Source organism: Macrotis lagotis, chromosome 1 (assembly GCF_037893015.1).
Source record: "Macrotis lagotis isolate mMagLag1 chromosome 1, bilby.v1.9.chrom.fasta, whole genome shotgun sequence".
NCBI classification, from domain to species: Eukaryota; Metazoa; Chordata; class Mammalia; order Peramelemorphia; family Peramelidae; genus Macrotis; species Macrotis lagotis.
The window spans coordinates 310,910,581-310,925,128 of NC_133658.1; the positions used below are offsets into that span (position 1 = coordinate 310,910,581).

The 14,548-nt window shown below is 34.1% G+C and overlaps 1 protein-coding gene across 3 annotated transcripts in view; it reads right to left on the reverse strand.

Moving 5' to 3' along the window:
• Positions 1–527: 527 nt before the first annotated feature.
• Positions 528–14,548, reverse strand: part of PHKB (phosphorylase kinase regulatory subunit beta) — a 256,778-nt gene continuing 242,757 nt past the window's right edge. For all 3 annotated transcript variants that reach the window (XM_074211412.1, XM_074211413.1, XM_074211414.1), the window contains 4 exons: positions 11,309–11,438; positions 8,384–8,491; positions 2,356–2,496; positions 528–1,459 (listed from right to left, as the gene is read on the reverse strand). In XM_074211412.1, the coding sequence (XP_074067513.1) occupies positions 1,322–1,459; positions 2,356–2,496; positions 8,384–8,491; positions 11,309–11,438 (517 nt within the window). In that variant the 3' untranslated portion in view covers positions 528–1,321. The remainder of the gene's footprint in view (positions 1,460–2,355; positions 2,497–8,383; positions 8,492–11,308; positions 11,439–14,548) is intronic.

Consider the following 14,548-nt stretch of genomic DNA (forward strand, 5'->3'; position numbering starts at 1 on the left):
AAAATAAGTTGTTCAGACAAAAGGTCTCTACAAACCTTTAAAATTAAATTGTAAAAAATGTAAGCGAACTGGTTCATTTTCTGGTTCTCCTCTGATTAGTTGTGTGGTTGTGGTGATTTGCCAATCACTTCTCTCAAGACCCATCTGTTAAAATGCACTATTATTTATTTTGATAAACTTAATGGCATTTAAGAATGAAATAAATGTAATATTTATCTAATACTTAAGAAGGCATCACTTGAGACTATTTGGTAGGAGAATATAGTTGTCTTTTTGCGTAACACATTTAGATCCTAAAATGGGAAGAGAAAAAATGAGTTCTGTTGGTGCGAATTGCTGGTGAAATGAGTTAAAAGGAGTGAATTTGTTTGTGTGTGCACACACACACACACACACACACACACACACACACACACACAGACTCTGATTCTCAGCCATGCCATCTAGAGTTATCTTCAAATAAATAAAAATATTTAATTTTCACAAAACAGAAGGTCTCCTGGAAGTAATTTAATAAACACAAAAACTACTTTAATAAGTTGTAATTAATTTTTACCAGTCCACACTGGGTACAAAGTCCCATAATTAAAACAAACTTCCAAACAACTCCACAGAAGTCCTAAATATGGTTGAAATTTAAAGAGAATACTTTGGAAAGTACAGATTCATTATTACTTTGTGTTTATCTCTTTACTTTATGTTGAGGGAATTAAAATATGAAACCACATTCATTTTCACAAAGTAACAATTTTACAATAGCTTCAGTATACTTCATACATGATTAAAATGTCATCTGTGACACCAAAATATTATTCTCTTTCTTACTCTGATTTTAAATTTATATTAACATCTAGCATGATAATGTTCATGCATAAGATAAAAGTTTATCATCCTCATAAATTCTTTTAATATCCACACAACACTGTTGAGTAAGCTTTCTGTTTAGCTGGCACAAACCTAAATATGACCTTAAATTTAGGGAATTTAATAAAATATCAATGTTTCATCTTCATTAATTGTAGAATCATGTACTGTGCAGAGTTTAATTTTCAAGTTACATGGCTTCTGCCATTCAGTGAACATGACTATAGACATGATGGACTCAAGAATATTTTGTTTGATTAAAAATTCTTAACTACAAAATTTACCTAGCAGTGCCATGCAGTATTCCAATTAATTCAAGTGATGGTATGGTAAAGATCTCACCAGTAGTAACATATACATGATTATTTCGGGTTAAGCTTCAAAGGGGACATGTCTGTCACAGCTAACACTGAAAACATCTAACACTAACTAAACAAAGAGTCTTCTACTGTCTTTATTAGCTAACTAAACAGGGGTCATCGTTGTTTGGCTTGACTTCCCCTTCCAGCAACAGGTTCATCACAACTTTTGTCAAGTAACTGCATGTTCCTCTTTTCCCCAGTGGTGGAGTGTTATAAAAGGCAGTCATGTCATCCTGAAAAGTAGAAAGCAAATAGTTTGGTTTTATTTTATAAAGGACTGATAGGATAAGCATAAAAATCAGTCTATATGGGAGGGGGGGAGAAACACTATACAATTGTCAGTCAAGCATCAAAAAAGTTTTTATTAAGAGTTTTCTTTGTGCAGGGAATATAAAGAAAGGCAAGTTCCCTCAAGGAACTCACAGTCTAATGGAGGAGAGACAACATACAAATATGTACAAACAAGCTATACATGGGATAAATAGGAAATAAGCAACAGAGTAAAGGGATTAGCATTAAAAGGACCTGGGGAACTCTTCCTTTAGAAGGTAGATTTTAGATAAGACACGAAGGAAGCCAAGAGATATAGATGCCAGCTATGACTGTTATTATTATTTCTCAAGTCCTTGCCTTCTCATGTTTCTGAGTAATTTACAGAGCAAAGATAAGTGACTACATTTTCAGTGGTTGCCTGTTTACTGATCATTTGTGTTTCTGTAGGTAGAATTTCTGTAGATAAGTACAAAGTATATTAAACAGGGAGGCTCAAAGGAGTTATGTTCTATAATAGCAGAAATTCCCATTCCCAATATCCTATCACCCAGAACTTAATTTAACAGCTTCTCCAAACCTGCAGCTCTTCTGCATAATAAATAATTATAATGGTTAAACATAAAGGGGCTTTTCTTCATTTTACATGGTTTTGATTCAGTTTCACAAACTGACTATTTCTTAAACATAATGTTAATTCATCATTCTGAGATAGGAAAACATGACTACATAGAAATAAAAGGTTATTTAAAATACATATGCCATTAGCATTTCTTTGAGACTATTTTCATGAATTGAATATTCAGGAATCAAGAATTTGGATGACATCATGGCCTACACAATTATTTCTTTTACTTACCTGTTTTTCAGCCTCCTTTAGTATGCTCTGGTCTTTCTGAAAATCATTAAATGCTTCTTTAACTAATTTGTCCAAATCCACTTTATCTTGAAATTCTAGTTCAGGGTTTCTTTCCAGTACAACTGATACAACCATTAATAGCTAGAAAAGAAAAAGGCACTGAAGTCATTTTGTGCCACACAAAAATTACCTGCTCCAGATGCATTTTTATGAGATTCAGAAATGGGTTTCCTTATGAGGTTGTTTGCAAAAATCTACAGGGCCACCTTGGAAATTTTTCTAACTCTGCAAGTAGATTATTAAGTTCCTTCAATATGGAAGAATTTTTAATTTTCTCATATCAACATGAAAACAGCTTCTCTTGAACCTAAAAAAAGCACACTAAACTTTAGGACCTAAAGAATGACGATCTACATTCAGTGTCAGAACCTTTGATAGGTTTTGGGGTATCTTATGGTTTTGACAAAAGGTGATGAATTATAAATAAGTTCCTGTGCCTTTTGATATGGAGAATTGAATTAAATCTAACAATTGCTTATTGGGTAAACAAATAATATGTTCAAGGACACAAGGGAACAGTTATATAAAGATGGGTGGAGGAAGCCTGTTTCATTAAAGGTGAATTTGGCTTGGAGCAAAGTTATATTAGAACAATTTTGTTCATTTTGGGGATACAGATGTGAAGGAAGAAAGTAATGTTTAATTACAAATAGGAAGCTCAGGTCTTAATGTCCTTACTATATTTAATGTAATTCTGTGGGAAGTCATTTCCTCCCCTCCAAATGTGGTTAAAGATTAAAAGTAATTGTACTGGTGTCTGGAACCCACATGTGCTTATCTATGACCATCATGAGGTATAAATGTAAAAACCCTATTAGTTAAATGTTTTTATACTAGTTTAGGATATATTTGTTTACTATATGGTTTAAGCTATAAACTGTAAGAGGAAAGAAATTGTGCCATTACTGCTATTATAATTGAGCCATACTGTGCATCTGTGGAATAACTAGGTTTCAGATTTCCTAACTGAAATTCATCTGGTATTCTGTTTTTGATATATATGTCACCATGGGAAAGTCACTCAACCTCTCAGTACTCACTGAGATGCTAAGATAGAAAAAAAAGTTGATGGAATATGTATTGATGGAATAAGCTTCCATACTATGGGTTCCTGGATCTGATGAAAATCAGTCTGTAAAACACACACCTATACACAACCAACAACAAAAACACCCAGTAAAGATATCAAAAACAGAGTCCCATAACAACACAATGAGAAGTACTAGAGTAATGTAAAGGGATTCTTAGTTATCTTAGAGAAAAGAAGATCATTGTGGGGAAAGAACCAAATTAAGCTAATGGAACAGGAAAGGAAAGCTGTTCAATTCTTATTTTGTTTTCTCTGTGAAGGAAAATGATTTTCACACTAAAAAGCATAAAATAAAAATGGTGAATAGGGATTTGAAACTAAGACAGTGAAATAATAGTGAGTACCTAGCTATTCCTTGATGAGTTTGTCACCAGGCCACATAAATTATATCTCAGGATTCCAAAGAACTGGCAGATATGAACAGAGCCAGTGATCTTTTGAAGACCATGGGAAATGGGAGTGTGCTATAGGACTTGAAATAGATAAATGTTCAAATTTTTACTATATAGAAAGTAGTAGATTTTTCAAATTGACTTCATCACAGATCAGTTTTGATTCTAGGCAAAATTCTAGAGTGTATAATTAAAGGAAAGGCCACTTAATAACTAGAAAAAGAGAATCACCAAAAGATCAGTAGGCTTCATGAAGGACAGGTCATGACAGCCTAAGCTCTTTATTCTTTATTTTTTCAAGGTTAATAGACAGGTAAATTAGGAGAATGCTATAGATATAGCTAACTCAAAATTTAACAATTTTTAGTATGAAAATCATATTCTTTCACAGAGAAAACAAAGTAACAATACATTTTCCTGTTCTGTTGTCCTTGAGCATCATCTCATCCTCTCCTCCATTATCTTTTCTCCAGGATAGTTAAGAATCCCTTTGTGTTGTCCAAATGATTCTCATAGTATTGTTACAGGTCCATGACATGCCTTTTTTTTTTGACATCTTAATGGTTTTGTTTTTAACCAGACTATGATTTTTATCAGTATCAGGAACCCCCCCCCCCCACTGAAGAAACTTCTTTCTTCAATACAGATCACAATGTGTCTAAAACTTAGTAGTCTGGAACTAACAAAGTCCCTCATGCTATTCTTATGGACAAAAATGGAAATATTTAAGCTGTATTCTAGTGCAATTAAGAGGACTTGGAATATCCCGAATTAAATTTTGGAGTGCCTCACTCTTGTGGAATGCTCCCAATAATCTCTGATTTGTCTCAAAAGAGTTATGATCTAAGCAAAGATTTGAATAAACACAATAATGGCATACTTATCAGATTTGTAGATGACACAGAGCTAGGAGGTCAAGATTCAAAAGGAATCTGATGGGATACAGCATTGGGATGAATGTAATAAGATGGAGTTTAATTAGGATAAAATATGGCATCAAAAATCAACTTGACAAATGTATGGGAAGGCATAGTTTAATAGCTGATCTATTTAAGAAAAGTCTGGAGGGTTTGGTGGACTTCAATTTAAATTTGTATCAATAGTTAACATGGGGGGTAGCTAGGTAGTGCAGTGGATAGAGCACCAGCCCTGGACTCAGGAGGACCTGAGTCCAAATCCAGCCTCAGACACTTAATTACCTAGCTCTGTGGCCTTGAGAAAGCTACTTAACCCCATTGCCTTGCAAAAACCTAAAAAAGAAATAGTTTAACAATGCAGTTAAAAATACTAATGTAATCTTGGGCTGCATTAAGAGAGTCACCTAATACATGTCATGGTTAGTCATCTGGAGTATGTTTACTTCTGGGCATTCTTTGGATAACACTGATTGGCAACCAGGATGGTAAATGGTCATAACGTTCATGACATTGTTCAAAGGATTGGTTGAAGGAAATAGGAATGCTAAGTCTGAAAAAAATTTAGTAGGGACATAATAAGTGTCCCTTTAAATATTTCATGGCTATCTCATGGAAGAGGCATTAGATTTGTTCTGCCTTTCCACAGAAGAAAAATAAAATAACCAGTAATATTGAAAGCTGTAGAGTCAAGTATAGGTTTGTGAGAGAAAACTTCCCAGCAACTAGAACTACCAAAAAGTAGAATAGACTATTGTGGGAGAGATTTCTTTTTGTTGGAGGCCTTCAAGAAAATATTAGATGACCACTTGTTGAAAATATTGCACCATACCTAATTAGGTATGGGTTGGGTCAGATAGTTTAGGAGGTCCTTTCCAACTGTGAGACTATTTAATCTGTGCTAATTGTTATGGTGGCTAAGGAAGTTACCTGCAAGAGAAGCAGTAGCAGTTAGGAATAGGGAAAAAATTAAAAACGAAATGGAATGCTGGCTCAAGAACACTATAGTTTTAGGATCTTACTTTGATATAAGTAGCATATCTTTAAAACTGCCTGCTTTTGGGGCAGCTAGGTGGCGTAGTGGATAAAGCACTGGCCCTGGAGTCAGGAGTACCTGGGTTCAAATCCGGTCTCAGACACTTAATAATTACCTAGCTATGTGGCCTTGGGCAAGCCACTTCACCCAATTTGCCTTGCAAAAACCTAAAAAGCAAAAAACCAAAAAAACCTGCCTGCTTTATAAATGCTGATGAAAAAGTGTCAGTGAAGCTGAACTGTAAATGAGAATCACTGTTCATAAATAGATCTGGGGGGGAGGGGAAGAAGGGAAGCAGGGCAATTATCACTCAGAAGTTCATAATAATTCTAAATATATAAGAACAAATTTTATGCTACATCATTTCTCCATAGCAAAGGCACAGTTCTAAGAGCAAAAATCAAGCACAGTGGAAACACATTCCAGAATTTCAAAGTTTCCATTGAAGGAAACCTGAATGCCCCTATAGGTAGAGAGTTTAAATGATGGAAAATTGAACATTGCTACAGTGAATGGAATATGTCTTGTTTCCATATGAGCAATCAGTTCACAGCAGTTCAGCGGAACTAATACCTAATTTTACAATGGCTTCATTGACTTTTTTGTTAAAAATGGCACTTAAACTTAGGGTTCTCTCTAAGGTGGGAGTCTGGGTAACTGCCCAATGTGAAAATTACAAATTTATATTTCTTACTCTTTTTTAACATTCATCTGCTCAATAGTGTTTTCTAAGTGCCCATAGTAATATTCATTTTGTCTATGGGTGAAAAAAATTGAAGAATCTATGCTTGTAATATTTTTATTAATTTCTTTTTTTATTTTTATTTTTTTAGGTTTTTTGCAAGGCAAACAGGGTTAAGTGGCTTGACCAAGGTCACACAGGTAGGTAATTATTAAGTGTCTGAGGCTGGATCTGAACTCAGGTACTCCTGACTCCAGGGCCGGTGCTTTATCCATTACGCCACCTAGCCACCTTATTCATTTTTTAAAACTTATTATAGCTTTGTTGAAATATTACATTTTAATTCCCTCATTTTTGTTACTTTTATAAACTAACATATAACATAAAGAGAAAAAGTGTCAAACAACCGGGGGGTGACAAGCTGTCATTTGTTTCCTCTTTGTGTTAAACCCCAAATTCCCCCAAGATACGATGAGTACACTCATATTCCCTGAATGGTGAAACCAATAGGAAGCTAGGACACAATGAACAATAGAAATATAGATTTTAAGGGTTATCTTATTGCCCATTTTGGAAGCCATAGAAGTAGAAGAAAAAAAAAGAGAACAGATAGAATGAGTTTTAGTTCTGTACATGTTCCAACATTGGCAGCCTGGCTGCTTTCTCTTCATAAGGATACATTTGCTTACTGTAATATAACATAATCTAGTTTTATGTATTCTCTTTTATTGTTCTTATTTTAGTATTAAATACATTTCAGTATATTTTGTAAATTTAAAATGGTCATTTGGGCAGAGAATCAGTAGTTAATTTATTTGAATCCCACCACTGCATATGAGAAATTCTCAATAGAGTCAACCCTCCTGGGCGTTGTGGCCCTTGGTTTGGAGATACTGATGGTGCAGATGCTATAGAAAAGGGTTACATATTTACAGAACCTTTCAGGGATTCCCTATCTATGAAGGGGGGAGGGTGAAATTATAGCCCAACTACAACAACTTGGCAGAATAAGGAAGAAAAAAGAAAATTTTGAGTACAAGACCAGGATTTGAATTCTTGTTCTGCCATTACTACTATAATGTATGCTACTTCATAGTTATGGTAGAAGTAAGTTGCTTCTCTGCTCTGTAAAAAAAAAAAAGAGTGAATTAGACTAGATGGCCTCTGAAGGCTCCTCCACCTATAGATTAAGAATCTATTGGATGAATGTTACCCAATCTCTAGTGAAGGAGGGAGAAGACTAGTGTTGCAGGAAAGGCAGCGTATATGTTCTGACTTTGGGGGGAAGGAGGGATAATGGATTCCCTAAACGGGAGGTAGAATGAGGCCAAGATTTCTATTATTTACCTAATTCTCCAATCTTTTGTATATAAGGGGCAGATTATGTTTTTAAATGGTAACCCATGTATGTGTATTTTTAAATTTTAAAAACTTAATTTTAAAAAATGCTTCCTTGTAATTTTTATGACAAAATTTCATTTATTCTTTTAAACACTTATTATAAATCTATAAAGTACAAGGAACCATGCTAGGCAAGGTACTGAGAAGAAAGGTATATGTGTGTGTGTGTGTGTGTGTGTGTGTGTGTGTGTGTGTGACCAAAAAGCCTTTTGTCCCTAAAAAAGCTTGATTTAATAGCGTTTTAGTTATTCTTTGTGCCTTTGACACAATTCATGAAAAGGTTCAAAACACTTTGCAATTTGTATTCATCATTTTCTTCTCTAAAGGTAAAGAATTCTTCTCCCTTGTCAAATGTTTTTGTCAGACTCTCATACTTTTTTTTCCATTTGTTTGTTTGTCTTTTAGTGTGAACAAAAAACTCTTCATTCATACACTGTATTTATTAGTACAAACCTCTACAATGATCTGTCTGTATTTAGGCTGGTCAATATTTCCCAATATGTCTTCAACAAGGAGGGAGAAATTCATTTCATACATGGTCATATCTGATAGAGTTGGTTGCTGAAAAAGAAAATTAAAATTAAAATTCCATATCTACTGTTTTCTTGTGATTTTCAGTTAATGAAGGTGCTTTACTCTCTAAGCAACATTTTTCTTTCCATGAAAACTTAGATAGTATCTTTTGATATTTTGGATATTAAAAAAAATAGAACTGTATTTATGACCATTCAGTTCTGAAGTCAACCTGCTAACTAGTGTGATAGTTTAAAATAACTGGGTTTGAGGGGCAGTGAATAGAGCACAGGCCATGGAGTCAGGAGGACCTGAGTTCAAATCCAACTTCAGACTCCTAATAATTTTCTAGCTGTGTGAGTGACCTTGGGCAAGTCACTTAACCCCACTGCCTCACAAAAAAAACAAAAAAAATTCCCGGGGTTGATCCCTCAGGTCTCTCCCAATTCTGGCATTCTGTATCTGATAGAGAATTACTATTTTATTTTTGCTTAATAGAAAGGGTAATATTAGAAAACTCAAAAAGAGGCCCTGAAAATTAAGACAACTAATTGGAGATTTAATGATTTTCAAAATTAATAGAAGAGGTTTAGCTTGCCACTCAACTTCTGCTTCTGTAAGACACTTCCATTGAATTTGTCATTCATTCTAGGGTTTGATCACTTCTATGACAAAAATGTGTTACAAACAGGCAGAAATAGGTTAATTTTCAGAAATAGCAAATAAGTGTTTTTTGAAAGAAAAACAAAATGAAAATACATCTTTCTGTACTGGATCAGTGGATTTGAGAAAGTAAGAAAGACCAAGGAGTAGAGTCTTCTTCTGATCCTTACATCAAATCAAATGAATGTAGAAAAAAACAAGACAAATTTACCCTAGTAGGCACTGAGTCTCCTTTAAGGAAATCTAAGCAGAAAGTGGAGAGGTGAGTCAGATTTATTATTGCAGTTTACAAAATATATTTAATTATTCTTATTTCCTCTGATCATTTACAGCAAACTTACCAATAAACCTAGTGAAGTTTGCATATACTTTATACTCAAATGGAAACTAGGTAAAAGGCCCCCTTCAAATCAACTTGTCAGCAAGATTGTTTTACTCACTATTACTGTTTCTGCTCTAGGTTCCAGATAAGGTACTAGAAATTTAAGTTGAAGAAAACCAATAGCTACTGCTGTAGCTGTATGAAATTGTCTTCAAAAGAAAAGAGCTTTTCTTGGCCCCTACCTCCATTTCCTTGAAAGAAAAAAAATGCTATTCTATGAAATGGGTTCTTCGAAGTCAATTTATACACAAAGCCAGCAAAGAAATAGCATTTTCTCCTCTGACAGAAAGGACACTACTTAGCACAGAAACAGGCTGAGTTCAATTGCTTCATTTCCTGGAAAGTTTAAGTGTATTCTGGGTGGAACTGAGGAAGTGGGCAGGCAGGTCCACCAATTTCTACCAAGCACATTCTTCCTTTGGACAAACAGAGGGAAAGAAATAGGCTCTCAAGTACAGAGCGCTTTGTTCTCTACTCAACTGTGACAAAGAACTGGGAACTGAAACAAGAATAACCAAATAAATAATACTGTGCTGAACACATTAATATTCATAAACCTGCTTTAGCTCACAAGAATCACGCAAATAAATACAACCTTTGGCTCAATAATTTCTGCTTTCAGTCTATACCTTAAACTGTTATCTCAAAGGAAAAAAGAATCTATTCAATGATAAATTTAGCAGTATTATTTGTAATTGTAAGCAATCTAAATGTCCAATAGTTGGCACATGAAAAAAAATACATTTTTCCACTTCAATTCCATTAAAAATGGAATGCTACAATATCATTAAAATAATAAAAATGAGATATATTTTTAAATTTTGTAATTTTTTTATAAGAAGCATAAGAATAATATATACACTATGACTACAAGACAAACATAGAAAAGGAAGGGATATAGGAAAAGTAACTAATAAGCTATCAAGTACAGACTGTAAAAAAATTCATTTTGGAACATAAACAATTGTAAATATGCATCTCTTTGGTTTTGTTGCTTGAAGCTAAGTGCACCATAAAAATCTAGCACAAAAGAAAAGAAAGCACATATTGTTCCATATTCAGAGGTTCAGCAAGAGTTTTATTGTAATTTCCCCCATCCAAACATATCATTCTATTTTTCTAATATAGAATTATTCATTATGTATATAATATCATAATCATCATTTTATTATTACCTATGGGTCAGAATTTATATTTATATTTATATATTTGTTCTTAGTGTCACAATTACTTCTCCAGCATACTGAAGTATATTCAAACGTTTTAAATATTTAACAATGATCTTAATTGCTTTAAATAGTTAATATTGTAGCCAAAATACAAAGTTATAACTAGGGAATAGCAACTCCTCATTCATAGAATCTGCCACATTTGCCTGCAGAACATTAAGAGAGAAAGCTTATGGGAGATTAGCCATGGGCATGCAAACTTTCCTTGCTTTAAGCAAATACTTATAAATTCCAGTAATACAAAAGAATAAAGCAAGCAGTAGCTGGTTGTTTTATGAAAATTCTAAGTGGGGTATACACAGAACTTTTCAAGTCTATTTTGAAAAACAATGGTTCACTTTCCTATAGAAAAAGGGGAAAAAAAGTAATTCAGATCAGGGGAAATCAGTTTAAAACAATGTGCTAGATTTATTATTATTCCTCTTTTCTGTATTCTGGAAAATTTCCTTTAAATTCAATTAAAATTCCAGGAGCAGAAAGGTTATTTGTGTTGTAGATGGGAAAAACAATGTCATCATTTATATAAGACTCACATCTTTAGTGTCTTACCTCACAGGAGAAACTCCAAACATAAATATAGCAGGACTTTACCTGAGGCAAATGTTTTCCAGCTACAATGATACCATTGGGTGTTCTCTCCAGGATCTGCCACACCCTGTCATAGAAGCCCATGGGTGTTCTATTTAGAGATCCATCGATTTGACGTCTGTTCAGCCAACATCTGCAGACCAAAGAAAAATGCTCAAGATTCAAAAACGAACTTGTTCTTCTCTGATTCTAGTCTTGTTGTATAGATTAATTGTGTCAGGAGGGTAAACAATAAAAGACAAAATTCATCAATGATGCATATCTACCATGTGTTCCTAGGAACAATAAATATTTTATAGTAAAAATAGAGCTTGTGAGAGACAAAAAATTCCCCAAGATTTTAAAAAATTTAGTAGGTTAAAGTGTTATTCTTTGGTAAGGTACTAGATCCCTCACTAAATGGTTTAAAGATTTTAACATTTAAACTAGTGGGGGGGTTTTGGTTTGTCTGTAATAAAGAAAAGTAATATTAACATAAATAAATTTTTATTAACAGTATAACCACGGATATAGAACTATAAGACGAGAACAAATAATTCAAGTATACTTTTGATTTAAACTTTGGTATGGCTTTATTCTGCCTAAACACAAAATTTCTCCTAATTCTAGAAATTCAACATTGTAATATAATATAATAGAAAGAGCACTTCATATGGAATAGGATCTGCGTTCAAGTTCTGGTTCTAATACTTAGAAGTTGTGTTGACTATAGGAAAATCATTTTACTTTTCTCAACTTCAATTTCCCCTTTAGCAAAATGGTGATACTAATTCTTGCTCTGCCTACCACAGCCTTATTGTGAAGAAAACCCTTTGTAAACTTTCAAGAGTCATATAATTAATAAATGCATTATTATTATTCCATTGTATTACAATTCACATTCAATTGCAACTCTGGGTCTCTGACTTCAGTTGAGTATATAATTATTCTCAATAATACACTTTAGGGGGCGGCTAGGTGGCGCAGTGGATAGAATACCGGCCCTGGAGTCAGGAGTACCTGGATTCAAATCCTGCCTCAGACATTTAATAATTACCTAGTTGTGTGTCCTTGGGCAAACCACTTGACCCCATTTGCTTTGCAAAAAAAAACCTAAAAAAAAGAAAAAATAATACAGTTTCATACTTTGATGCCAGGGCCAGTGCTCTATCTACTGTGCCACCTAGTTGTGCCCACTTTAATATTTTGAGAGATCTATGACTTCATTTGTGTGGATATCTCCTACAACCTCTGCCTGGTTGGTCTAAGTTGCTCTGTACAAATGGAGTTAGAGAGGCTCATCTTCTCCAAGAGATATATGTATCAGCCTCAAGGAAGTTTGTCATGACTTGCAACATTTCTAAATGCAAAAAACCATCCATTTTGGATATTATAAATTGCAAAACACATTTTGGTTCACCTAAAAACTAAAGGAGAAGCACATCATAATTATAGAATAAATTGATGAGAGGGGTTTTTCTTTTATTCTATCCTAGAGAATTTAGTCAATGTAAAACTTAAAAAAAACCAACCTTCATTTTGAGGTAGTGTCATCCATAGGATGACTCCATAGCATAGATCTAGTTCTGTATTATGTTAGAAGTCTGATAAATTACCATGTAGTAAAGATGAGTAACAGATTATAAGATAATATCTGTTATTATGGGAAAAGCAATGATAAATGACTTGCTTAAATGAGCATATGCTTTCTAAGAAGTCATTCATATTTGACTCAATCACTCCTATGCTTTATTTCTTTGTTTACTTGTTTCATGGAAATTGATCTGTGCAATCTGAATAACAGTAGTTGTCATTTATTTTTGGCAAGGAAGAGAAATTGATAGAATATTAATTAAAAACAGAAATTCTAAGGAGGTTTCTAGTGTGGTATGCCTCTAGTTCTATGCTGCACACATTTCTCATTCATGATTTGAAAGAAGGTATGGATGAGGTCTCTATCCTCAGTGGAGGTTCCCCAGTGGAGTCCCCAGGAATCTGTTTGGCCCTGTGCTATTTAACACTTTTAAGAATGACTTCAAAAAAGACACAGATGGCTTATTCATCAAATTGTCAGGCAGACTGGAAGGATAGCCAATATACTATCAACAGAAACATGATCCAAAAAGATTTTTACAAATTAGAGCACTAAACTGAGATTATCAAGATGAAATTTCACTAAAATTAAATGTCAAAGTCTATGATCATTTTATTGAGGCAACTGAGACTGGGACTTGTCCAGGGTCCCACAGCTAGTAAGTGTCTGAGGTCTAGTTTAAAGTCAGGTCCTCCTGACTTCAGGCAGGTGCTCTATTCCCTACACTATCTAGCTACCTCTTAACATTTGCATTTAAAAATTAATTTCATAAGTACAAGATGTAGGTTGGGTAACTAAAGATCAATGATCAGTTTATTTGGAAAAAAAAGTCTGGGCTTTTCAGTGAATTACAGTCTCATTAAGAGTCAGCAGCATAATGTGACCGATGCAATTTTGGACCACATTGAGAGAAACATACCTTCCTGAAAGAGGGGATAGCTATGCTCTACTCTACTTTGGCTAGACCATATCTAAAGAACCATGTTTAGATCTGCGGACTCAAGTTTAGAAGGCTTTCATATGCCAATCAGTGTCTAGATTAATGAAATCAGGAAACTTGTGTGTGTGTGTGTGTGTGTGTGTGTGTATGTACACATACACTCATATATATATAAATAACATATATATACATGTTTTATATATGATCAGTTAAAAAATGTGGGGATTAGGTAAAGGGATTAGATTAGGGAAGGGTTTGAGAAGAGTATAACATCTATATTATGCACTATGAGTATAGCAAAAGAAAAATATTAAAAAAGGTTTCTCTCTGAATCCCATGAGGCTTAGGGTTTGTTCAGGGAGACAGAAAACACAAATATGATACAGGGCAGCAAGGCTCTGATTTATGTTTGAAGAAAAATAACTCCACTGGGCTGTTCAATCTCTTTTCCTACTTGATACATTCTCCTTCCCTCTCTGCCCTCTGCAGCTCAAGGCCATCACATAGACACACACACACACACACACACACACACACACACACACACACACACACATACACCCCTAAATCCTTCCTCTTCAATATACTCTGGTACTTAAGGGAGTCTGGTGTGGTCCCACTTTTCCAGATTCATTTTATTCTCAGATATACTTCTCCTTTGATGAAGCACATGATAATCTGAATCTGGTTTGTTTGTTTTTAACTCTGAAATGCAGACTTTTCTTATAGG